Source organism: Agelaius phoeniceus, chromosome 2 (assembly GCF_051311805.1).
Source record: "Agelaius phoeniceus isolate bAgePho1 chromosome 2, bAgePho1.hap1, whole genome shotgun sequence".
Taxonomy (NCBI): domain Eukaryota; kingdom Metazoa; phylum Chordata; class Aves; order Passeriformes; family Icteridae; genus Agelaius; species Agelaius phoeniceus.
In genome coordinates, this window is record NC_135266.1 from 50,293,660 (window position 1) to 50,317,026 (window position 23,367).

At 42.0% G+C, this 23,367-nt stretch overlaps 2 protein-coding genes across 8 annotated transcripts in view; one reads left to right on the forward strand and one right to left on the reverse strand.

Moving 5' to 3' along the window:
- Nucleotides 1–6,114, forward strand: LOC129117390 (glutamine amidotransferase-like class 1 domain-containing protein 3, mitochondrial). Its single transcript, XM_054628021.2, has 4 exons — nt 1–217; nt 2,715–2,886; nt 4,718–4,922; nt 5,826–6,114. Exons 1-4 carry the CDS (start codon nt 110–112, stop codon nt 6,016–6,018), a joined length of 678 nt encoding a protein of 225 aa, XP_054483996.1. The 5' UTR covers nt 1–109; the 3' UTR covers nt 6,019–6,114.
- Nucleotides 6,115–6,589: 475 nt separating this feature from the next.
- ACOD1 (aconitate decarboxylase 1) overlaps nt 6,590–23,367 on the reverse strand; it is a 33,582-nt gene continuing 16,804 nt past the window's right edge. For 3 of the 7 annotated variants that reach the window (XM_077173590.1, XM_077173589.1, XM_077173588.1), the window contains exons 4-11: nt 21,451–21,506; nt 20,716–20,791; nt 19,674–19,807; nt 17,048–17,113; nt 12,619–12,780; nt 11,428–11,517; nt 9,223–9,428; nt 6,590–8,651 (exon numbers count right to left, since the gene is read on the reverse strand). In XM_077173590.1, coding sequence (XP_077029705.1) covers nt 7,697–8,651; nt 9,223–9,428; nt 11,428–11,517; nt 12,619–12,696 — 1,329 coding nt within the window. In that variant the 5' untranslated portion in view covers nt 12,697–12,780; nt 17,048–17,113; nt 19,674–19,807; nt 20,716–20,791; nt 21,451–21,506 and the 3' untranslated portion in view covers nt 6,590–7,696. Of the gene's footprint in view, nt 8,652–9,222; nt 9,429–11,427; nt 11,518–12,618; nt 12,781–14,568; nt 14,646–17,047; nt 17,114–19,673; nt 19,808–20,715; nt 20,968–21,450; nt 21,507–23,367 lie in introns of those variants that run through there. The other 4 variants (XM_077173586.1, XM_077173591.1, XM_077173587.1 and 1 more) reach the window with 4 other exon arrangements.

The window sequence follows — 23,367 nt, forward strand, 5'->3', positions numbered from 1 at the left end:
CAGCGCAGGCGCGGCGGGAAGAGGAGGAGGAGCAGGAGCAGGGACGGAGGTGGCAGGCCCGGGCCCGCCGCCTGGCGCAGCTCCTTGTCGGGCCTGAGGGGCGGCTGCCATGGGCAAGCGGGTGGCGCTGGTGCTCGCCGGCTGTGGCGTCTTCGATGGCAGCGAGATTCACGAGGCGTCGGCGGCGCTGGTGCACCTGAGCCGCGGCGGCGCGGAGGTAGCGGGGGGCGGCGGGGTGTGGGGTGTGTGTATGTATCTGTCTGTGTCTGTGTGTCTGTCTGTGCGTGCGAGCGACACAGCAGCCGAGCGTCCCCCTCTCCGTGGGACAGGAGCCCCTCCCGGTTTGCGGTGCTCCCTGCGCCGCCCCTACACCCTACAAAGCCCTTTCAGCCATAACCTCTCTCTTTATGTTGTCCCCCCCTCCCCGTTTTATTCATCCCCATCTGTGAAAAACGCCAGTCACTTGTTTTTAAAATTTTAAAAGTTTAATAATAATAAAATGGTTATAAAAATAGCGACATAATTAGAGTAATAATACTTGGGACAATTTGGATTAGGACGATATGAGACAATAAAAACAAACAGTTACGGACGTCCGGGTACCTTTTTCTGGGCAAAATAAGCCCGAAAAAGGACACCCGTTAACAGAGGATTAACCCTTAAAAACAATAGCCTGTTGTATATTCATACATGATGCATGAATTCCATTCAAAGAAAGGATTCTGTCTGGTCAGTGTCAGCTGCTTCTTCTTAATCCTAGCAGCGTCTTCGGGGCTGAGTGAAGTGGGAAGAAGTTAGTTTCTTCTGATAAGAGAGCAATAAATTCTTTTTCTCTGAAAGAATTAGGTGTCCTGTGGCTGCTATCTCGGTGCAAGTCCTTTCTTTAAAAAAAGTATCTTACACAGCATAGTTTCTTTTTTAACATTATGTTATAACCTAAAACTATATTTAACACACTACTTAAGAAAATTAATACAGCATAACTTTCTAATATAAGACATATAATATTCATTTTAATATTTGCAAAAAGCCAATCATAAAATATGCATTTTTCACACCCTCCAAAGGCCTGTCTGGCTCCCTGACAGGAGTTCAGGTTGCACAGGCAGCTGGACACAAAACTGAAAAGAGGTCTCATTAATACAACTAAGTTATTATACTAAGAGTCATGCCTGCAGGTCAGAGAGACCCCTGCCCAGGTGAGGGCCGTTCCCCTGAGCCTGTGTAGAAGTTAACTGGAGATACAAAACTTGTGTGGCAATGACCAGCCAATTGTAACAGAGGGGCTTCACCTGGAGAGTTCTCTGGATTTCAGTGTATAGACAATGGCACAAAAACTCCAGTGGGTGTGCTTGATTTGTGGAATACCACCAAACACCCAGGCTTGCACAACTCTGAAATAAATGATCAGTGTCTGTCTTGATGTGTAATTATTTGCTTGTCACATACAAGGTAATGAATCCAATTTTGTGGGCAACAGTGCCAGACTCTTTTTAGTGGTGCCCAGTGACAGGATGAGGAGCAATGGCCATAAACTAAACCACAAGGAGTTTCATCTCAACATGAGGAGGAACTTCTTTACATTGAAGGTGGCAGAGCATGAGAACAGGCTGCCCAGGGAGGTTGTGGAGTCTCTGTCTGTGAAAATATCCAAAACCCACCTGGATGTGGGTTTGTGAAAATATGAAAAAGCCTGCATGGTCAGGGGGGGTTGGACTGGATGATCTCCAGAAGTCCCTTCCAGCCCTTAGAATTCTTTGATCCTGTGAAGCCAGGAGCAAGGAGAAGCTGGAGACCTGTCCCTTCTCTTCTGGCCACAGGGAGCTGAGGATGGGTTAAAATTCTTTATCATCCTTCCAACTGCTTTTGCAGCCCTCACTGGGGATTACCTGTTTGCTTTCTGCTCACAGTTTCTGGGCTCTCTTTGGTAAGCTGGGACTTGTCAGAGAAGCCTGGGCCAGGATGTAGTGGTGTGCTTTGGTCCCATCTCTGGCTTCAGATGGCAGAAGCTGGTCACTGTCTGTGTGTAGCTGTGCTGAGGTGTCTGATGGTAACAACAGCACCCTCATATTTAGCACAAAATTGTCATCTCTGAGAAGTTTGCAAAGGAAGCTTCAAAACAGACACAGTGGTACAGCCCTGTGGTACACCTGCCACTGGGCTTTGTATTCTGATGCACTGTCCTCCTTTTGTGTCTAACCAAAATCGGTTCTGCTGTGTTTTGGTCTTCCTTTCTGCTGCAGGTGTTTCAGGATAGCTGGTAACTCTAATGTTTGCTCTAGTAATGCTTGTAAAATTTGCATCTTTAACTTTTTTATGTCAAACTTTTTAGCACTTTCATCCCATAACAGTTAAGAGCAACCTTTCTTCAAAGTCAGCTGCATGTCCAGTTGGGCTGCTGATATAAATTGTGGTGTCCTGTTTGTCCTTGGCCTTATCTGCCACGGCAAAAGCAGTAAGCTTGATGTTGGCATAAGAGTACTCTCCTGTCAAAATGCTGCAGGAATAGGATGGGAAGGATGCCTGTGTTTACCCATCCTAATATATCATATGTTGCTTTAGATATTTAATGTGCTAGATTCATCCTGTGGAATTTGCTTAACTTAGATAAGAGGCTTCAGGGACAAAATCTGTTTTCATTAAATGATCTTTATTGTGACAAATATGTATGAGTTTTGTTTACATTCACAAAATTGCTTCATCTCTCTTCCTAGGTGAAGATATTTGCCCCCAATATTGAGCAAAGGGATGTAGTCAATCACCTAAAAGGAAGTCCAGCAGAAGAGAAGAGAAATGTGTTAGTTGAAAGTGCCAGGTTGGCAAGGGGAAACATTCAGGATTTGGCTGAACTTAAAGCTAGTGAATTTGATGCTGTCATTTTCCCTGGTAGGTATCACAAAATCACAAAATACGCTGTGTTGGAAGGCCCACAAGGATCATTGAGTCCAACTCTTAAGTGGATGGCCCACACAGGGGTTGAGCCCACAACCTTGGGGTTGTTAACATCATGCTGTGACCAGCTGAGCTCATCTTTCAAAAGAAAATTGTGATTTTTTAAAACTCAATATATTTATTGATTCATAGTTCACTAAGTTAAAATGCCAGAGTGTTCTCTTGGTATTAAGTTATGCATCCCGCCATTCCTTCTTACTGAATGTTGTGAAAACTTCACTACTTATGTGTGGACAAGAACCCTGACTAGTGTACAAAAATAGGGTCAGAACTCAGTTACATGGCAATGCCTTAATTTCAGGGCCTCTGAAAATGTTGGCAGAATAGCAGGTTTCCAAATAGATGATGTTCCATGTCAGATGGGAGTACATTCTGTTTTAATTATGTATCCAGTCAACTGCTGATCAAGTTGTACTAAACATGTTTATGGATAATTTTTCATTTAGAGACCACACAATTTCATTCCAGACAGAGGTAATTGTAATCATTTTTAGAAATGAGGAAGCTGGAGCATCACGAGGAAATCATGACTTGCTGAAGATCTGTTTCCAGAATATTCACAGTACTGTTAAATACTGCCTTCATGATTGGGCCTGTTAATTTTGAAGTTTTCACACTGTTGTAAGGCCAGCAGAGGGAGCGTGTGTATAACACAGAGAAACAATTCTGCCTGCACTGTGAGTAGTTGATGTCAGGGCTGATCAGGAGCGAGTAGAGGCTCACAGATGTTTTCCACATTAATTTCATGCTGTTATAACCCAGGCCCGGGGGGATTGCTGTAATAACTGTTAGAGGGAAATAAACCCTATTTAGTTTGAAAATTAAAATCTTACCTCAGAGATTTCAGATAACACTTGAAAGTGAGCAAACCGGGAAAGGGAAAATATTAAAAATGCAAAGCTTCTTGATGTCTGCTGAAGTACTTGTGGAAATTTCCTTATGCTTATTGGAGAAAAGTTGATGCTGTGCACATTCCATGTGGAATAACCTTACTTTGATTATTCTGATGGTTATAAATCCAGCAGACAAAGGAGCTGTAAAATACAATCTGCTTATACAATTAAATGACGATTAAATGTATCTAAAGGATTGTTAAAACTAATTTATAGAAAGACAAATCAGCACTAATTTTAATAGGAAATTATGTTATCATTTACAAGTTTTTTTGTCTTAGAATACCATATGTTATAATGTCCATTTTATGTAAAATCCCCAGTGGTTTTTTATTGTGCTAATGGCTTTTTTTAATTTGAAAAGTAGTTCTAGGGAAGAAGAAAAGCTCTTCTATAATTGCTTAAGCATCAAAATAAAACTTGAGAGTTCATTACTATAGAGGGTCAAATCACTGTTTGCATTACTCCCATGAACTCCATACTTGTGCTTTCAGCTAGTAGTGGTCTTCTGGTTCTTCTTCCTTATGGAGTGCACGACAGATGGTACAGCTGTTCTAGTGTCTAGCAGGCGAATGTGAGGTTTCCTCTTTGTCTATTGTTACTTTTTGAAACAAGGTTAAGCTTTCTGGCCTGTATATGACTTGCATGGTATAAAAAACTGCACAGCTAAACTTTTAACATTGTAAACCCATTGTTTACAGGTTACAGTGACATTGCAAGGCTTTCAGTACAGTGACTTAACAGTCCCACTGATACCAAGATTATGTTGTAAAAAAGAGCTTCTGTTTGGTGTGTGCTATTATCAAATTTAATAGCGTTTAGCAGTGCCTTATATTTGAGCTTTTTGATTTTGGTTTGTTTTTTTTTCTTAGGTGGTTTTGGTGTAGCAAAGAATCTGTGTTCCTGGGCTGTAGATGGCAAGAATTGTACTGTCAACGAGCACGTCAACTCCACACTCCAGGCCTTCCACAGTGCTAAAAAGCCCATTGGTTTGTGCTGCATATCACCAGTTCTGGCAGCCAAAGTCTTTCCTGGCTGTGAGGTTACGGTCGGTCAGGATAAAAACGTAGATGGAAGGTAAAAAGGAAATGGATGGCGAGGATTTTCATTGGAATTAAGATTAGGAAATGGACAGGCTTCTATGCAAAAGTTTCTTTGGTAGCAGTAAACCTAGGGGAACTTAGTTACTTTTAAGAAAAATTAGTGACAGTTTACACTAGAATAATAGTAGTAGGCACAGTAGTAGTCTCAGGGCAGGCAGAGTGAATCCATGAGGTCAGGTGATTTGTGATGCTACAACCAGATATACACTGATCTGTGATACCATAGAATTGTTTAGGTTGGAAAAGTCCTCTAGGATGGGTGACTCCAACTGCTAACTCAGGGATTTTTAATAAAGTTTTTCTAGTGGTAGTGGTTTGGGGCCACTTTAGGGGATGGAGATGAGACCAGGGCCTGGCAGAAATCAGTACTGCTTCAAGAACTGTCAACTCCCAATAAAACTTATGAATTAAATGTATCAGCAGCTGCAGTGGGGGGTTCTGTTCAGAACAGATTGCAATCTGTTCCTTCTTTATCAGAAGGGGGAAAAAAATTAAAATCTCTAGAGATCCCAGAGGAACACCTTACATGGAGGTATTGGAAAGGGTTGCAAGTTCAGCTGGCTTCTCTCAACCTTTTAAAGATCAGTTATAACTGCACTTGGTATCATCTTCCAAACTTACTGAAAGATTAATAAAAAGTATTGTACCTTCTGACATATTGTGGCTTCATATTTCAGACATTGTTTTTGAAGGTATTAGATCACTTGATATGTCCATAGGGGATAGGAAAATCTGATAGTAGCAGTCTCTAACTCCCTTGTCATCATCAGTTAAAGATTCACATAGATATTATTGTAGTTCTCTCATTCAAGTTATGTATGCAGAATTTTATGGCTGTATCATTCCTTTATGTTAATTAAAGTGTTTTTATTTACAGATTTCCTGATGCTGAAACAGCATCTGCTATAGCAGAGCTTGGATGTAAGCACATTTGCAAAAATGTAAATGAATCCCACGTGGATAAAGCCAATAAAATAGTTACTACCTGTGCTTTCATGTGCAAAGCTCCTCTGCATGAAATCTTTGATGGAATTGGAACAATGGTACAAGAAGTCCTGAAGCTTGCCTGACTAGAAGTGTACAGACTTCTCCAAGGAAATCAGTGTAGCTAAGCATAAACATTTAGCTTCCTTAGATTGAATTAATAAAATAATGCAACTGCTAAACTTCACAGTTCCTGGTTTGTTTGGTGTGGTGGGGTGTTTTTTAATATTTAATACATCAGATGGTTACTGCTGAATTTAACCTATTTATTTCTCTTTTAAAATAGAAACCATATATTGAAGGTGATGGGAGGAGTTCCTTTGTTTTTGTTTTGTTTTTTCTTTTTTTTTTTAATGAATCCAAATGTATTCAGCTGCAATTGCAATTGAGATGTACCCAGCTGCAATTACAAGTGAAGTAGCTGTAAATGAGTCTGTTTATCATCAGTATAGGTGAATAATTCAATTCTGATTTCTAATCAGAGGAGAAAAATAAAAGAATGTGGTTATTTGGATTCTTTTTTCCTCTTGCAAGTCTTTAAGCAAGTATTACTGATGGACTTGCAAAATTTTTGAAGAGCCCCAAGGTAAACCAACTTTATAAACCAAGATGCAGCACAAATGAATGCATTGCCAGTGGAAAATACTAAAGTTTTGTGCTAATAAATGAAGTAATTTCAGATTTATTTAGTAAAACGAATTAGATTTATTTTGTAAAATTTTTTTTGCATACATTGTTTATTGTCCCGAGGAAGATAATTTTATATGTATTAGAAACCATGCTTTGATTTAATAAATGTGAACAAAGGGTTGGCAGCTTCTCTTAGAAGCTCAGTCTGGCAAGGCTTTGTACTCCTGGAGGAACCAAAATTTCCCAGAATTCATGATCTGGGTTCACTGAGTTGTCTCTGGTAAGAGGTGCTGTGGTGCTCACAGGTCTGTCACTCCTGCCCAGTGTGGTGCAGCCCACACTCTGCTGGGCCTGAAGCAACCTACACTGCCATCACCTGCTCAGTGTCTCATGTAACTGGGGCAGGAATGAAACAGGAGCAGACCTGTACCACAGAGGAGCCAGCAGCTGGACCTGGGCAGTAATGCCTTTATGATGAGGAGTGTGGAGCTGTCCCTCATGCTCAGCACTCGTGTGATCAGGTTGGGCCCAGGCCTTTGCTGCCTCAGTGCAAGAGCAATGGCTACAGTGACACCTGACGTGCTGCAAAGTAGGGAGTGCTACCCCTCCCTACATGTGCTGTGTTTATTTTAGCACAATTGTCAACATTCAGACATAACAGATTCCCTCTTCAAGGAGGCTGTAGAGATAAATCTACAGAAATAAATATTAAAAGATTTTCATTCTTTGTACTTCTAACCATGATGATTTTCATGGACACAGCACTTCCATACTCTTCCAGAATTTGGATTTTCTGTATGGAGTTATTTAGGAGAAGCAGAACACAGATTTTTGGCAGAGGAGCAGGGAGATTTTTGTGCCATGAGCAAGCAGTGAGTGCTCCGCCTCTAGAGGTACGAAGATAGCTGGGGTCAGCTGTGCCAGCAGAGGATCTTCTGTTCAGCCTGGCTAAGCTGGGCACATAAACACCAAATTATTTACCTAATCAAAACCCACAATATTGGACTGAATATGGTTCTTGCGTTACAGGATTACGTTCTTGTGTTATTTAAAAGTGCTTGAATCACAAAGTAAAAGTTTGTCCTGAATTTTGCATTGGCTTTGTGAAGAGCATGTAGCTGTTGGCTGGAGCACTCAAAGGAAGCGCAGCTTCTCTGGAAGTACTCTAGCAGACTGTCCTGATAGAAATGTACTTAATACAGAACAGTCCTCTACTTTTTCCAGGTTGTACACAGTGTCTATAATGCCTTCCATGGCTTCTGTGGGCAGGATGTCGAGCGTATTGGATTGAAACTTTTTCTCCAAGTCTTCCTTTTCCAGAGGTTTCCTCCAGTGCCCGTAGAAGGTAGCGCAGCGGTCGCTGATGGTGCTGCCGTCCCGAAGCGCGACGCTCACTTGGCAGTACAGGCTGTCAAAGCTGGGCGTGTTGTCAGGAGGGTGCTCCAGCTGTGTTTTGCAGAGGAGCTCCCTCAAGGCGGGCCGGTGAATGTTCTCACTGGCGAAGGACTGGACTGACATGCTGCCATCCAGCAAAGCCGAGCACGCAACAAACTGGAAGGAGTGTCGTGCTTCGTGCTCTGAGGCTGGGCTGGCTCTGTTCACGTATTTGACCTCAGGGACTTTGAGAATGACTTTCTCGATTTTATCAAGGGGGAGCAAGTTCTCACTGCTCTCCACGAGCTTCCTCCTAACAGAAGATGCTGCATCAGCCACCCAGTGTGTTGCAAGATGAGCAGGAAAGCGTTTGATGGCCACATCTTGCTGGTCCAAGAGCCATGGGTAGGACTGCAAGGTTGGCAGAGTCTGTGGGTTGTAATCTGTATAAAAGGCACCCATCCCTGACTCCATGTCCAAGATCTGTTTGTTTCCTTGAAGGCCCTGTAAAGCTAAGCAAGCTGCTTCCAGTCCATTCCTGGCAGCATTCCCAACATGGAGAGGCTTTATTTGGGTTGCTGCATTAGCCAGTGGGGCACCTGCATAGGAGGCAGCAATAGCCAAGGCATTTTTACATTCCAGCTGGTCAAGAGCTAGCAGTTTAGCACAAGCTGCTGCGCTCCCCATCGTACCAACCACAGCTGGTGGGTGAAACCTGAGAAAACAAAAGTATCTTCATTACCTGATTTCAAAAACTCAACCAAATTCACTATCTACAAAAGCTTTTCACTCATTGCCATGGGAAGTGGATTGGACCATAAAGAAACATACATTCAGCATTCATGTGTGGGCCTAACTGAGAGTTGTCACATTTCCCCAGGAAAAAGTAAAACTGGAATAGTGCTGCTTGCAGTAGTAAGTCCTTCCCAGAAAGCAATGGAAACATTAGTGCTGCTCATAGTTTAAAGCAAATTTATAGTCTAAATATAAAGTTATATTTATTATTATTTAAATTTAGATATTATTCTAAATCTATAAAAATGCAAAGTAGGGAGATCATTGCATAATTCTGAATTAGTCAATGCTTTAAAAAAAATCTATTAGCTACAGAGTTAGGAATCAAATGTATTTATGTGTAAGATGAGCCATCCCAAAATTTCCAACAAACAGCTTAGGAAATCTGAATAACTGTGCCACCTGTATGTTAAGTGACATTTAATTATGTATATTAGCACTGATAAAAAACCACCTCCACTCCAATTTCTACTTTAAACATTTCTATGTACCTTCTTGGAATATTCCTGGCTTCTCTGGAGAAGTGCAGCAACCTGCCTTGCACTTCAATTCCCACATTGAAAGCTAAGAGCAGATCAAGACCCGAGACTTTTTTCTTCTGAGGGAAAGCCTCTGAGAGTGCAATCAATGCAGGGAGCACAGCCCCAGATGGGTGTGTGGCTGGATGCCAGGTGTCATCAAAGTCCATTGAGTGCACCTAATGGAAAGAGAAGCACTGGTATGTTAGAAATAAACTCTGACTTTGCAAGGTTGCCTCAGTCAAATGAAACTACTGCAACTGGTATTAAAAAGTGCCAAAGAACTAGATCTTAGAAAGCAAAAATTTCAAAAGTCTTTTAAAGACCTTTACTCCCATCATGGCTGTCTGAGAAATGGCAATGCAGCAGAGATCTTTCCTCAGAGGAGAATAATTCTAATTCAACTTGTACCAGCCTGAAACCGGTGTGACAGTGATTCCTTTTTTCTGCAGTTGGCTTTTGCTGCTTTCATTAGACTGGTATAATTAAAGCAGCTATTCTAGGTCTACCATGTGAACATGAATTTTCTCTTTCTCCAAAACATAATGAAATATAAACACAATGAAATTCCTTCCCCAGTGCTGCAACCGATGCTGCCATTAGGACTCACACCATAAAACTGTAGCAGCTAAATACTGCTAAATGGAATTTATATCATCAGAGCTATTTTTCTGCTGCAACCATCTACTGTAAAGAGGCACAAGCCTGAAAATGTACAGGAGGCTTTATTTTGTGAATTTTAAGCACACTGAAACTAGACCTGTCACACAAGAAACCAGATTTCCTGGAGTTTCTGGGTGTAGGAGAAAGCTACAGTGTGAATGTTGAACGAGCTGTTTGGCTCAAAAGAGTAACCCAAAAGGTGCCTTCTCTTTCTCATGCCCAGAGCCCAGCTGCTCAGGAAGGTTTTAGGTGTTCCCAGCATGGCATATGGCTGCTGATCTGGCAGCAGATTGTCCCCAAAAGTGCAGTCAGTGTCTGTAATGCATTGCTTATAACACACATTCCTTCCTCCTGCAAAGTTTTGAGAACCCCAAAGACCTGAGCACATCAGGGACAGCATTTTTTTAATATAGCATAGTAAAACACCTCAAAAAGCTGAACTGTCACATCTGTTCACCCATGTTTTAACTTCAGAGCAAACTGGGAAGCTGGTCAGGCTCCCCAGCAGTCAGGTTTTGCCCTGTTATACTGTGATTCTGCATTTTTGAGGACTGTTTCTAAACAGATAGAAGAAAACACAATGTCTCCCTTGTAAACCTTTGATGCCATCTGGGAAGATGCCCTGCAGTGCAGGATAAGGAAAGTTGTGGCCAATACCCTGTAAGCTGTGTTTCTGGTGTCCTCAGTAAGTGCTTAAATTGACCTGTGACCAAGATATAAACTGATCATATATATGCTAACAGCCAGATCTGAATATCATAAGGGCTGCTAGGAGCAGTACCAGATCTCATTTCCAAGGTAATTTTCTCTACATTGGAAATGAGCTGTTAAATTGGACCTCTGATATTGTTGTCACACTAATTTAAATAGGCTTAATATTACTATTTCCTTGGTTGGTCACCTTTCCTAGTTTTGCATAATTGCCAAATTTGTCTACCCCACCTCTTGTGCATCTTTCAATTTCAAACAGTTTCAGCCTCAATCTGAATTTAGACAAACGTCTGGGGAGTCAGTTATTGCTTTAATGACAAAGTGCATGTCCAAAATATATCACTGGCTTTTGGAAACTGTGTAACTGAAGATTAAGTTGCCTTGTGATATTATGTCTGTATGTATCTATATGTGCATCTGTGTTTTTCTGTAACTGTACTTTGCCAGCTGGCAAGAAATTCGGATCCCAGTGAAATGAGCTAGAGGGTGTGTTTTTAAGCAGCTACAGCAAGGTTGTAGCCTTGCTACAAGGTTGCCAGGTTGTAAGAGGTAGAGTTCTGACACTTGACAACAGCCCCAGGTCCCACATTAAATATAAGGGATGCTGTTGAGTTGGATCATACATATATTATACCTTAAGTTCAAACTCACTGGAAGGAAGTTGTAGCACATTAGGAGAATAGTCTAGAAAAGTTTTGTAGCAGGCTTCAGAATAAGCTATGATTTTTGGGACATTTGTTCTCTACAGAGCAAGAACGGCATCAATTGGTATGATTTCAGAGCAAATAAAAGAGCATCCCTTACAGCCACTCCATTCACAAAAGCTGCATACAGAGGAGGCAGTCGGAAGTCCAAGTGGCCCCAGATGGTACTGGATAAATCTGAGCTGTAGATCTGAAACAAATTGACACAAATTAATTCAAAGTCCTGAACCTAAGGATAAATGTGCATTGTATCTCTGATGTAACTGAGAGCAGATCATGTCCTCTGGGGATCTAACTGCTCCCTTTTATGAGAAAAATATTATTCTTTCAGAAAGTCTGAAAAGGAAGTAAATTTCCTTTTCAGGAAGTTGGCTTATGTCCTATCCCACCCAAGCAGAGCTCGGGGGCAGACAACACCACCCACCTGGTACTCAGTACCTTCACACAACCCCTGGCCACTGATGCCCCTTCTCACCACCCATTGACAGAATCACAGTATCAGTTGGGTTGGAAAAAACCTCTGAGATCATCAAGTCCAACCTAAATTATATGGGACTGTCATCATCTTGTTGGGGAAGATGTCTCATTAAAGGGTTTTGTTTTCTGTGTTTTAGTAAGAGCCTGAGTAAACGATAGATGGCCTCCTGGTGCTGCAAACTGAATAAAAGGGCATAAACTACCCTGGTTTGGAAAGGGGAATTCTCTGTGGGAAGAGACTAACTGGCACACAGAGCTCTGGAGCACAAGTCCACCCAGGCAGGCCTGAATGCTGAAACAGTGGACTGAACTCCTCCTCATTGATGCACTCCTGTGCTGGGAAAGGCTTCTTTTCAGGGTCAATTTCTCTGCTAGTTTGAGGAGAGCAAGAGTGGAGGAGAAGCATGGCTAATACACCTCAGACAATTATGTTTTATGGACTGCAAGTAACCCACTCCTAACTCCCCATCTCTTTAACAGTTCCTTGATTTGAAAGGCTGGTGATAAGTGATGCTTACTTTGTTGATGTTTTTAATGAGATATCACAGGTGAAAGAAAGGAAGGGGTTCTTAGTTGACTGTGTTTGTAGAGGGGGATCTTAGCATACAGACTGATACACAGACTTTTGCCCATCCAGAGTGAAAAGTAATTTAAGCACTGAAGTTTCACTCTCTCCAGTGGGAAGAACACGATTTCTCTCTTTCCATCCATGAAAGAATTTCACCATGGCAAAATTTCCTTTTCATTGCCCAAGTTTTCCCTTGCTTTCTTAAAGCTAAACCTTAGGGTGTGCTATGAATGCCAGGCAGCTTACCTTGCTGTATTGTGCCACTTTGTGGAAGACCTCAGTGCTGGTACCCAGAAGCCCCACTCCAAGAGTATCCAGAATCATTCGCTTACTTCTCTGAATTACTTGATCTGTCAACTGATTTGCATTCAAACCATGAATCACCTTGGCAAAATTTCCTGTAACTGTCTGGAAAGGGAAAAAATAAAGAAGAAGTAGATATTTCTCTATATTTAAAATAAACACTCTATTTTCTTTCCTCTTTTTTTTTTTTCTTTCCTCTTTTTTTATCCTTTCAGTTTTTGGGCTACTGTGTAGCACACTGGCCATTTCTGCCCTAAATTGCATCAGCAAAGCCAAGGTTTGAGTTCTTCCTCTTTTTATTCCGAGAAACACCACTGTGTTATTTATATTTTACTTATGCATTCATCATTATCCTTTTCTATTCTGTATTTCTTCTGCTTTCTCCCCTAGCCCTTGAGAGTGTGCACTGCAGGTGCTCTAACTATGCAAGATTATCATCTCTATCTCATCCCCATCTCATCTCCATCTCTAATGACTATTCACACACACACATCCCCCAAACAGAAGTAAAAACATCTGTCTTTCCCATGGCACCTACTTGTTGGTATTGAAATCAGTGGGAAATCATTTCAAGCCAGTGCACCCACTACCACACAAGAAGGCAAGATTTAATCTCCCTGATTGGCAGCCTTACTATCCCAAATCTTGCTGAGCTTGGAGCTCAGCAGGAGGCAGGAATTGGCAGCCCTACCTTGCACATACTGCTCATAGCTCCCAGCTCCCATTGAATTCACTCTCAGCTGGAGTCCCAGCTTTTCTCTAAGACAAGGTCTTGCCTCTTTGAAAAGCAGTGTCTCCTTATTCCTGGATCCTACTGATCTGGGAATTATATATATTTATTTTCCTCTCCTATTGAGCAATGACCCATTATGCAAATTCAACCTGCTTCTTGGCTGTGAGCTGCTGTTAGTATCTGTTTCAGAAAATGATGTCAAACTTCCCTTCCTGGACCATTAGAAATGTCCCACTTCCTGGATCATTAGAAATAAAGTGTAGAGGTACACATTATTTACAACCTAAAAAAGAAACAGTTTCCTTTTTCTACTGGCAGTAGTGAATATTTATTTTCTCTCTCTTTGGAAATTGTCTCCTTTCATTTCCACTCTTCATTGCCCTTCCTTTACTCCCCTGTACATGTCCACACAGAGTGATGGTATTGCCTTTTGGCCTTCATTTAGCTGAGGTAAACAAACCAAATTCTGCTGTTCTCTCCTCTACAATATGGACTCACCCCTACCATGCTCATATATTTCCATTGAGCTGTTCACACTGCATTCCTCTTTCTCTAGCAATGGTGACCTGTCATGGACATATTTTATGAAAAATCTTTTTGATAGGATCTTTTCTCCTGAGAAGCTTCAGAAATGAAATGTAAACGATAATTATCTGCTGCTGTGGAATGTAACAGGTGCATCTTTGATTAGTCTTATGTGGTTGTTTTTAATTAATGGTCAGTCACAGTCCAGCTGTCTCAGACTCTCTGATCAGTCACAGGATTTTATTATCATTCTATTCCTTTCTTTTGCTAGCTTTCTGGTGTCTTTTTTCTCTTTTCTCTTAGTATAGTTTTAGTACATAATTTTCTTTTAACATAATATAGATCATAAAATAATAAATCAGCCTTCTGAAACACGGAGTCAAGATTCTCATCTCTTCCCTTACCCTGCAAACACCACCACAGTGACCGGAATTGTACCCACCATTACAAACAAGTTCTCACTCACACTTGCAGTGAAGCATTAAGATTATCCCAAGGGAGCAGTTACAAGCAGATTAAAGCAGGTGAACCCCGTATCCCATGGTGTGGTGGTCACCAACTGCAACATTTGCAGTGAGGATACAAAAGCTTGAATAGAGAATTGCATCTTACAGTGCAAGGAAACAAGACAGTACCTTTGCCCACATCCTGCAGGGGTGATGCACGTCCCAGAGAGATGCAGCAAATGAGTGGTGGCCAGTGAGCAGGGGAACTCACTCTCTCACTATTTATGTGTGTCTGTCTGAGGTGGGGGAAGGAATATTAGGCCTTTCCACTTCTGCATCTTGTGTTGCCCATTTCCTCTTCCATCTATAAATGTTCTTTTTTGCTTCACTTTCAACTTTCCTCTGACTAATTGCACTATAAACCTCTGGGACACATGTGATAGGACTTAGCCAGTTATGTTTACATGTTGTGTAAATGTAATACATGTAATACTTCATTACCAGATAGGAGCTGATTCATCTGGCAGCCTGGAGAGCTGTGTGGAACCACAGTTATACATGGCTGGAAAAGTCCAGTACTAGACTAGAGGTTGGCAAAGGCTGTTTTAGCTTAAACAACCTGTTGTTTATATGTTTTGTTTTGTTTTTTTCTTCTTTTGCTATATGTCTCTTCTCTAACACATACAATTCAGACTTGGGAAATGTGTGCCATAAGAATTTTAGACCATAAATTGGATTAAGGCAGTTCTTGGCACTTAGCAGTGTTTTAACAGCATGAATCACTGTGTGTTAGCAATAGATAGTGAGTGACAAATCCCTGCCTAGCCCATCAGGAAGGGAGCAGACCCCACAGGAGCATGACTAGGGGCCACTGAATAATTCTGAAGTAAATAAGTAACCATGTCTGAAGTATGGAAATCTCCTGGGTTAGGGAACAAAGCATCAAATCTCAGAATTGCAGCCTTGCACTTACATGATAAGCGCTGCCTAAAACAGTCTAGAAACCTCAGCCCTCTACTGAGAATACCTCCAAATAATTTTGTAAAGCCTTATCTAACTCCTGAGTGCTTCCAGGTAGATAACAACATGGGTCTAGAGGTGAAGCTAAACATCAGTTTGAGTGGTTCTAACCACTACTGAAAGGTCCTATTTCAGGCTGTGTCCTTCCCCCTCTCCTGTCCCTGGGTACATGGTCCTTCTCCTCCCTGGGCCAGCCCTGATGCTGAGCAGACCCATTTCTGAGCTGGTCCAGCCTGTCTCCAGAGCTAGCTCTATGATCCTCAGCAGTCAGGCATAACTGAGTTTCATTCCCTCAGAAATGCAAAATTAAATCTTGCAGCACAAGCAGAGGGAGGGAGAAGTAGGGCTAGCAGCAGTCTGTGAAATTTTGGGAGAGCACAGGCAGGTAACATGAGAGAAGAGGGCATCAGCTTCTCCCCAGCAAGCTCTAAGCAAGACATTTGCCTATTTTGCCTATGCTTTTAGCCAGCTCTGCTTTTGGGTATCATCTGCTGGTGCAGAGCTTGATGCTGAAAATGGCACTGGGTAACAAAGGGCCTTAAATGACAGAAGCAGTGATGAGTCATGCATGGATACAACCAAAGGCCTGGGACTCCTAAAACCCAGCCTTACAAACGCAAACATAATTTTGTACAGGCTAACCTGCATCATGTGAAGGTTCCATTTAAACCCTTGTCCTTTCTTTTAAATATGAGCAGCTGTTCAGCATGGCTACTAAACCTATTCCCACACATTTCTCTATGAGTATGACACAGTTTCCTCACCCATGCAGATATAACTTGCATCTACATAAAACATGCCAGCACGTGTCCTGGGTTTGTTTTGCCAAATCCTGACCCCACAGAGATAGAATGTGCATCTGTGCTTCTTCCTTGCCCCCCATATTTCCTCACTGAGGAAAACCTCAGAGGTAGCCTGAAGAATTATCTTTGGTGCTGATAAAATCCAACTGACATATTGGGATTGCTCAGGTTGACAAGGTTGGCAGTGGTTAGAAAGGTTAATAGAAGTTAATGCTATTGGGCTGATAAAGGGAAAGATTTTGTTGACTTTCACTTCCGTTCTTTCAGCTCATTCTTCTCTCAGAAAATTGGAAGAAAATATTTAAATTTCAGAACCATAAAATCACAGACTGGCTGCAGTTGGAAGGGAACTCCAGACACCATCTTGCCCAGCCTCTAACAAGGCTACCCAGAGCAGGCTATGTTCAGTTAGGTTCTGAATATCTCTGAGGACAGAGACTCCTCAGCCACCCTGGGCAACCACAAAAAATATTAAATAAAAAATATTCAAAACCCTAAAGATCACCCTCTTTCCCAAAACCTTTGGGATATAATTTATAAACCCATTCTGTTTCTCATTTCTTTCTCCTCCTCAAGTGAGATAGAAGTTCCACTGCCTTAATCCCATGATGAGACTCCAAAGTGAATTTGGATGGGACCCAGAACTTGTGATGTGCCTTGCAGTGTGCTGTGCAGTCACATGCTGCTGGCTGATCTCAGATATGTGGTCACTTCCTTCTGTGATCTTGATTGCAGGATGGACTGTCCCATGCATTGCAGTAATAACGTTAGTATATTTATGGACTGAACTGAGATACTACAAGAAAGTGACTTTTTGTTTAAAAAAGAACGAAGTGAAACAGTACCTTTGCTTGGGAAACCAATTTCCAAACTGTGCTCTGCAGACCTCAGGCTCAGGTGTACACTGTGGCCTGTGAGGGAAAAGAAAGCAATATGATTATCACTGCAGGGGGAACAGGCATCTATACAAAGTCCTGTACCTCCACAGCAGAATTCCTAGGGGTCTGAACAGAAGGAGGTTGGAAATCAGTGACTGAGACTTTGGTACAGCCTGTGCACCCTGACAAAGGGAGTCTGCTGCTTTCCTCTTCTTTGACACAATACTCATGGTTCAGCAATTTGGGCAGACAATTTGTTAACTAGCAAGTGTGGTGGAAAGACAGAATGTGTTCATCCAAATGTCATTTGCAGCATTGCACGCAGCTACAGTAATGAGCTGTGTTGATTACAGAACAAGGCTTTAGAAAACCAGTGCCCCACAGAGTCTATTTTCTCCTGCTGACACCACATTTTTAAGCAGTTTTTTCCCTTCTTTTGCCTCCAGTTATTTTAGGCTAAACTCTGCCCACACCTGCAAACTGTATGTTTGCTACTGAAAGCAATTTTGGCCCTAGCCTTACGCTCCTTTTGTTCTAAGGAAATATTAAAAATTATGACAAAATACAGAGCCCAGGCTTCCTATTTTCCAAGCCAGCTTTTAAGAAGTAACTTTGTTCATGGCCTGTGCTTAGATGAGAAAACAGGAGACAGGTGCCAGCCAGTGTGTTGTGTTTACAGAGACTCTGCTGTTGCTGACTGTCTGAAAACAAGTTACAAGTTCAGAACTTTCTCTTTTTCCCTCTACTGGGATATTTAATTACAGTGAAAAGGTGAGAATCTTAGACAGCAATAACACACAGCAAATGCAATAGGCAATGATTGCACCATGAAATGTATCATCCTGGAAATTTCCAGCCTACAGTAGTTCTCTTATTCACTTACTTGCACAACTAGTGGGAGCGGCAGTGAAATCTCTAAGTTATCACCCTTGTTTGTTTTTTTCAAAGTTCCCACAACAAATCTTGGAAGTTCCCAGCCATGTTCTGGTAAAGGTTGCTAGGAGTCAATGTGCTGATCAGTGCACTACATTACACTGCCCTTTTTGCCTTCCTAAATTAGCAGTGCTATTCCTTAATGCAAGACCTCAAGGCTCATTTTAACTTGTAATGTAGATGCTGGTTTGCTTAAATGAGCTGTAAGATAGAGGCACCAGACATACTGGGATATTCCCTAAGGATCACATTCAAGACACATCATTTATGGAGTAGTGTGAAGAGACCTGGTCTGTAACAATGTGAGAAGACACTGCAGCTCCATGACATTCCTGTTGAACCAATTTAGCTCTCACCAGAGCTACAAGCTTTACCTGTTTTACTGGTGCCAGCACTCAGTTTTACCCTGTCTTCTGCAGCACCCTCAGGCTCTGCTGCAACACTGTGGATCACATGGAGTCCTTCAGTGGAAGGACTAGGAAATGAGCCTGGGGTGCTTTGGGGGGTCTTTGATAGTTTATGACGCCTTCTAAGATAGGATAGCTGCACCTCATGTAGCTGAGCCAGTTATGCCCCATTAGAAGGGATAAACACCTTCAGGCCTGCGTGTGAATGTGACCCTCCCCAAGGTGGGGGGATTTACATCTAAGTCAGAAGTGTAAGGAAGGACAATTGGCATGATAAAAAACACCATTCCCCCTCTGCAGGGCCTGCTTCTTATGGACCTTCTATCCTACCTGGCTCAAACCCCAGAATCTGGTGGTGGGTGTTCTCCCCTCTGTCTAATTTAGATCAGAGGTTTTGCCACTACCTACCCCAAAACTCATCTCCTCCCCTTGGTGGGTGCAATCCCTGCCCCAGCACAGCACTCTGCTGCCTCTGCAAGTGGCCAAATGTTGGAGCCATTGACATTAATGTCTCTCCCAAAGATCACCAGTAGGAATAATAGCAGTGGGTGTGGGACATCACATAGGTGTTGTGTACCTGCAGTTCCCATAACTACTTTTTGGTTTTGGCAGCCTGTGGCAGCCTGTAGCACATTCTGCTCTCTTAATCAAAGAGCAGCTCACGATGTCTACATTATGTGTCCAAGATGCAGCCAGATGTCATTACATGACTTGTGCTATTTGGGGAGAAGATAAAACTTGGCTAGCATAAATTCAGAGTTTCATGAGCAGAGACCAAACTAGTGAGAGCACATGTGAGGGATGTGGCAATTTTAATTAAATTAGCAGCAGAACTCCAGTGGTGCAAATGAGGCATTACCCACTGTGCTGGGCTGTGGATCATACACAGAAAGGCACCAAGAAAATTGATGCTCCTGGTCACTTCAGAGCAAGGATAGATGTCAGGACATAATGGGCCCCAGCAAGGCTGTGGTGGTGGTCCAGTGGGGAGATACAGTATCAAAATCTAGTATACAACAAGCTTAACCAGTAATTAAGGAGTAAAAGAGCCTCTCTGCATCTATACTAGTTCTCAGGGATTTGGAATCCCTAAGAAATTATCCAAGACTCATTACAAACTTTTGTATGCACTAAAAGGGCTAAAATAACACCTATAGAATATATAGCAGAACCAGAAGGAAAAATAAAGCAGCATTCTTCAAACATAAACAGGTAAAAAAAATCACCTAATTTTGTGGGAGTCCATAATTTACCTGGCAGCAGCTGCAGAAGGCTTGAGACAGGTGCTGGAAGATGCTGTGTGAGTTAACAGAATTGTTCCTCCAACTTTCAGGGCAGGTGCTTTCTCTCTTGCTCTCAGCTTTGTCCCTCCCATACATGGCCCCTCCTGGAAAGATTTAAACAATGAGCCGTGTTACAAAATCCACACACAGTACTTGTTGCTCATGGAGTGCCCATTTTTCAAGCTCTTGCCATGAGTTAATTTCCACCCTTCCCTCCTAGCTGCTGGACACCTAATCAGACATCATGCTTTCATTGAGATCCCCGAGGCAGCCTGGGTATCCCATGAGTGACAAATATGTCCCTGCTCTTTTGGAGCACTCCAAGAACTGCAAAAAAAAAGCTTTTTCCTCATCTGTGGTTGTACCCAGCTAGATTATGCATTTTCCACCCTGATGTACTTCTAAAAGTGTCAAGAAATATTGCAAAACAGCCTGAAATTACACTTTAAAATGCAGCAGTCTCTGATTTATGGTGCAATTATAAAACATGTCATGGTAGTTATTAGCTCTGAGATTGAGTATCACATATTTCAGACTGTAAAACATACTGAGGAATTTCTAGCTGTGATTGTGTATTCACCTCTAAAGAGGAAATGGGCTTAATTACACCAACATTTATAAAAGGGAGAAATAACAGCAAAAATGGAAGAAAGGTTAAATTTGAACACAAGAGCTGTGAATACATAAAACATTTATATTATCGCACTTGTAATTGAGCATCTAAGCAGAAGCTAATGATTTGATTTAAATTGGTCCTTTTTACATAAGTAGCATTTGAAGAATTTTGGGTTTTAGAATTTATAATGACACTCTTTTTTCCCTATGATTACTCATCTTCAGCATAGTAGATTCAACCAGATGCAGGAAGAATTAAAAATCAAGAAAAAATAACTACTTTCACAAAATGATAGGAATGATCAACCATGTTGATGCTTCAGTCTTGGCAGGGTTTAAAACTATTCACCTAAAAATGAAACCTACTGTCAGATGCAGAGGACAGCATTTTATTTACCTATTCCCTCCCTGCAAAAGCTGGAAGATGTCCCTCCTTGTATGGTCTTGAATTATTGCAGGAGCCCTAGGGTTAGCTGTAAGGGAAATAATGTGATGTTCGAGTCTTGCATTTATTTATGAAAAAGGTCATTTTCAGTGAAAATAGGTGGTGGTAGTGGTACCACCAGCTCACACAGCTTATCCTGACTTTGGTGACTTATTTGCATGGCACAATGCCATCACCATGACTTTGGGGTTTATATAATATGGAAATAAACCATTCTTACTTCTCCTTTCCACAGTCAGAAGATTTTTTCTATTTCTGCAATCTGGCTATTGCCACTCTTTATCAAATTGGGCAGATTTGAAGTCTGTTTTGAAGTCTATGCTTTCTTTGGGCATTTATTTTCCTTTTTCTTTCTTTGATTTGGTGTGATATTTTATTAAACTCAAGGAGGGGTGTCTGGGGAAGTCCAAAAAGACAGGAGGTACATTCTTTTCCCCATTGAATTAAATGAGTCTCAAATGAAGGAGCAGTGAAATGTTATGGCCCATCGTGGGCTGCCGGCACAATTGCAGTGGGGTGTAAATCCCCCTGCCACCAGCCATCCACAGGGCAGAGCCAATGCAATTCTATTTCACCACAAAAGCAAAGCAGGAAGCTGCCTTTGGCAGCAGCTTGTAAGAGATAGTTTGGGGTCTATGTTGCCTGTGAAAGAAAAAATAAATCTGAGTGGCTTTTAGCCCAACCTACCCATTGCTGCTTCGCGCTTCTGTTGTGTTCAGCTGCTGCTGCCAAAGCAAGGGTTCCTAGGGAGGAAGGGAATGACTGATGCAGAGAAGTAGATTCTCCCCACAGCTTCCTGCTGTCTCACCCTACTACCCTTGGCAAAAGGACTTTCCCCCACGTGTGCAGCCCAGCTGAGCTCTGCACTGCCTTTTTTCTTCCTGTGTTAGCAAGGGCCAGGCATATTTCCCCATGCTTGTCTACTCTGTGCAGGTTTGGGAAGCCTCTCCAGTCAAGGTCAATTAGTGAAGATGGATGGAGACAGTGAAGGAGGAGAGAAAAGAGAAGATATATGACTGTGTGGGAATAAAACATGACATGTCTCACAAACACACTGGAAAAGCACATTTTTGTGGGGCAGGGAAGAGGAATAAAGGAAAGGAAAGGAAGGAGAAGAAAGATACCCAAGCCCTTAAATATCCCCATCCAGTAAAGTCCCCTGATTCCTCATAGGTCTTCTCTTCCCAGGCCCCAGAAACATTCCTGTGCTCTGACAGAGTAAAATATGTGGTGAGCTTGCTCCTGAGTCCAGCTGAACAAAACTGGTAGGTGTCTGTCCACCCTCAGCATGTCCTTCCATCCTTCCTCCCTCTCTCCCTCCCTCCCTAGCATCCTGAGAAATTCCTGTAAGGCTATGGAAAGATGGGCTTCAAAAGCTCACTGAGGTCTCACCAGAGGGGAGGCAGCACATGAAGGTGAGTGGGATTCCTTCCTCCATGTCACTACACCACAAAGAAGCCTGGAGGGGAGAGAGCTTGCCCAAAGCTCCCACATCATCTCTGAGCCTGCAGGGCAGTGTGTCCAGTCTGCCCGTGGGCTTTGGTCACTCCTGCACTCTGAGAACCACACAAGAGCCTTGACAGGAAGGCCAGGAAAGCCTGGCAATCATCTGCTTCAGATCAGGCATTTTGGAATGTTTCTGAACAATCTGGCTCATCTCAGACCAGACCTGATTACAAGTGATGGAGCAGCACACAGTTTACCAGAGCCTGTGGTGGGATACAAGTCAGTGATGGAACCATAATTGCTGCACCTTATTTACAGTGTGGGTTTCACCCACAGCACTCTCCAGCACAAACTCCAGCCTCACAGTTGTTAACAATTGGTGAGATTTATAAGGCTGCATATATATTTTTTTTACTGCTTTAACTTTGCTGTTGCTGTATCCTCAGGCTTCCCATTTTTCCAGTGATAACAGTGAGAAACTGTTAGAGTGAAAACTTAAATTCCCAGTTGACTACATGGCTTCAGGTGGTGATGGCTTTAAAAGAAAAAAATTCTTCAAGAGTCTAGATCATGTGTTGAGAGAAATATATGAATGTAAATCAAGAGTTAATCTATACTGGGAAATATACATTATTTATAAAAATCTAAATTTATAAATATCTAAAAGAATACAGCGAATCTTAACATCTTATTCCTTTAGAGTGCCACAAAATTATACTTGCATGAAGCCATTAACCCCAAAAGAGTTCTGATTACAGGAAAGACTGAGAATATGTCATATGCCTACTCTCAATGTAGGTCAGTGTACACACAGAGCAAAACAGAAGGAAACTTGAGGAAAATTATCTACCCCATCTAGAGAAACTCTTGCTTAAAGTTCTTCTGGAATTTAGATGATGTCTTAAGTTAAAATGGAACATGATAAGATGTCCACATGAGCAGTGACCACATAGGGAAAGGTGCAGATTGGAATGACTGCACTGAATTTAAGAAATTGGAATTTCTTAAATTGAAAAAGCTTTGAACAGGGTGACACACTTGTGTTTATCCATCCATCTTGTGAGAACAGTTATTACACAGGCAGGCAAAGTCATGGTAACAGCACACACAAATTAGGGCAGAAGAGCATATGAGGAAAAACTGATCTCTTTTATGCTT

Bases quoted from the DNA above. Each gene is read 5' to 3' on its own strand.
- LOC129117390 (XM_054628021.2), top strand. From the start codon at position 110: ATGGGCAAGCGGGTGGCGCTGGTGCTCGCCGGCTGTGGCGTCTTCGAT. The intron at 2,887-4,717 runs GTAGGTATCACA...TTTTTTTCTTAG, and splicing joins TGATGCTGTCATTTTCCCTG to GTGGTTTTGGTGTAGCAAAG. The intron at 4,923-5,825 runs GTAAAAAGGAAA...TTTTATTTACAG, and splicing joins GATAAAAACGTAGATGGAAG to ATTTCCTGATGCTGAAACAG.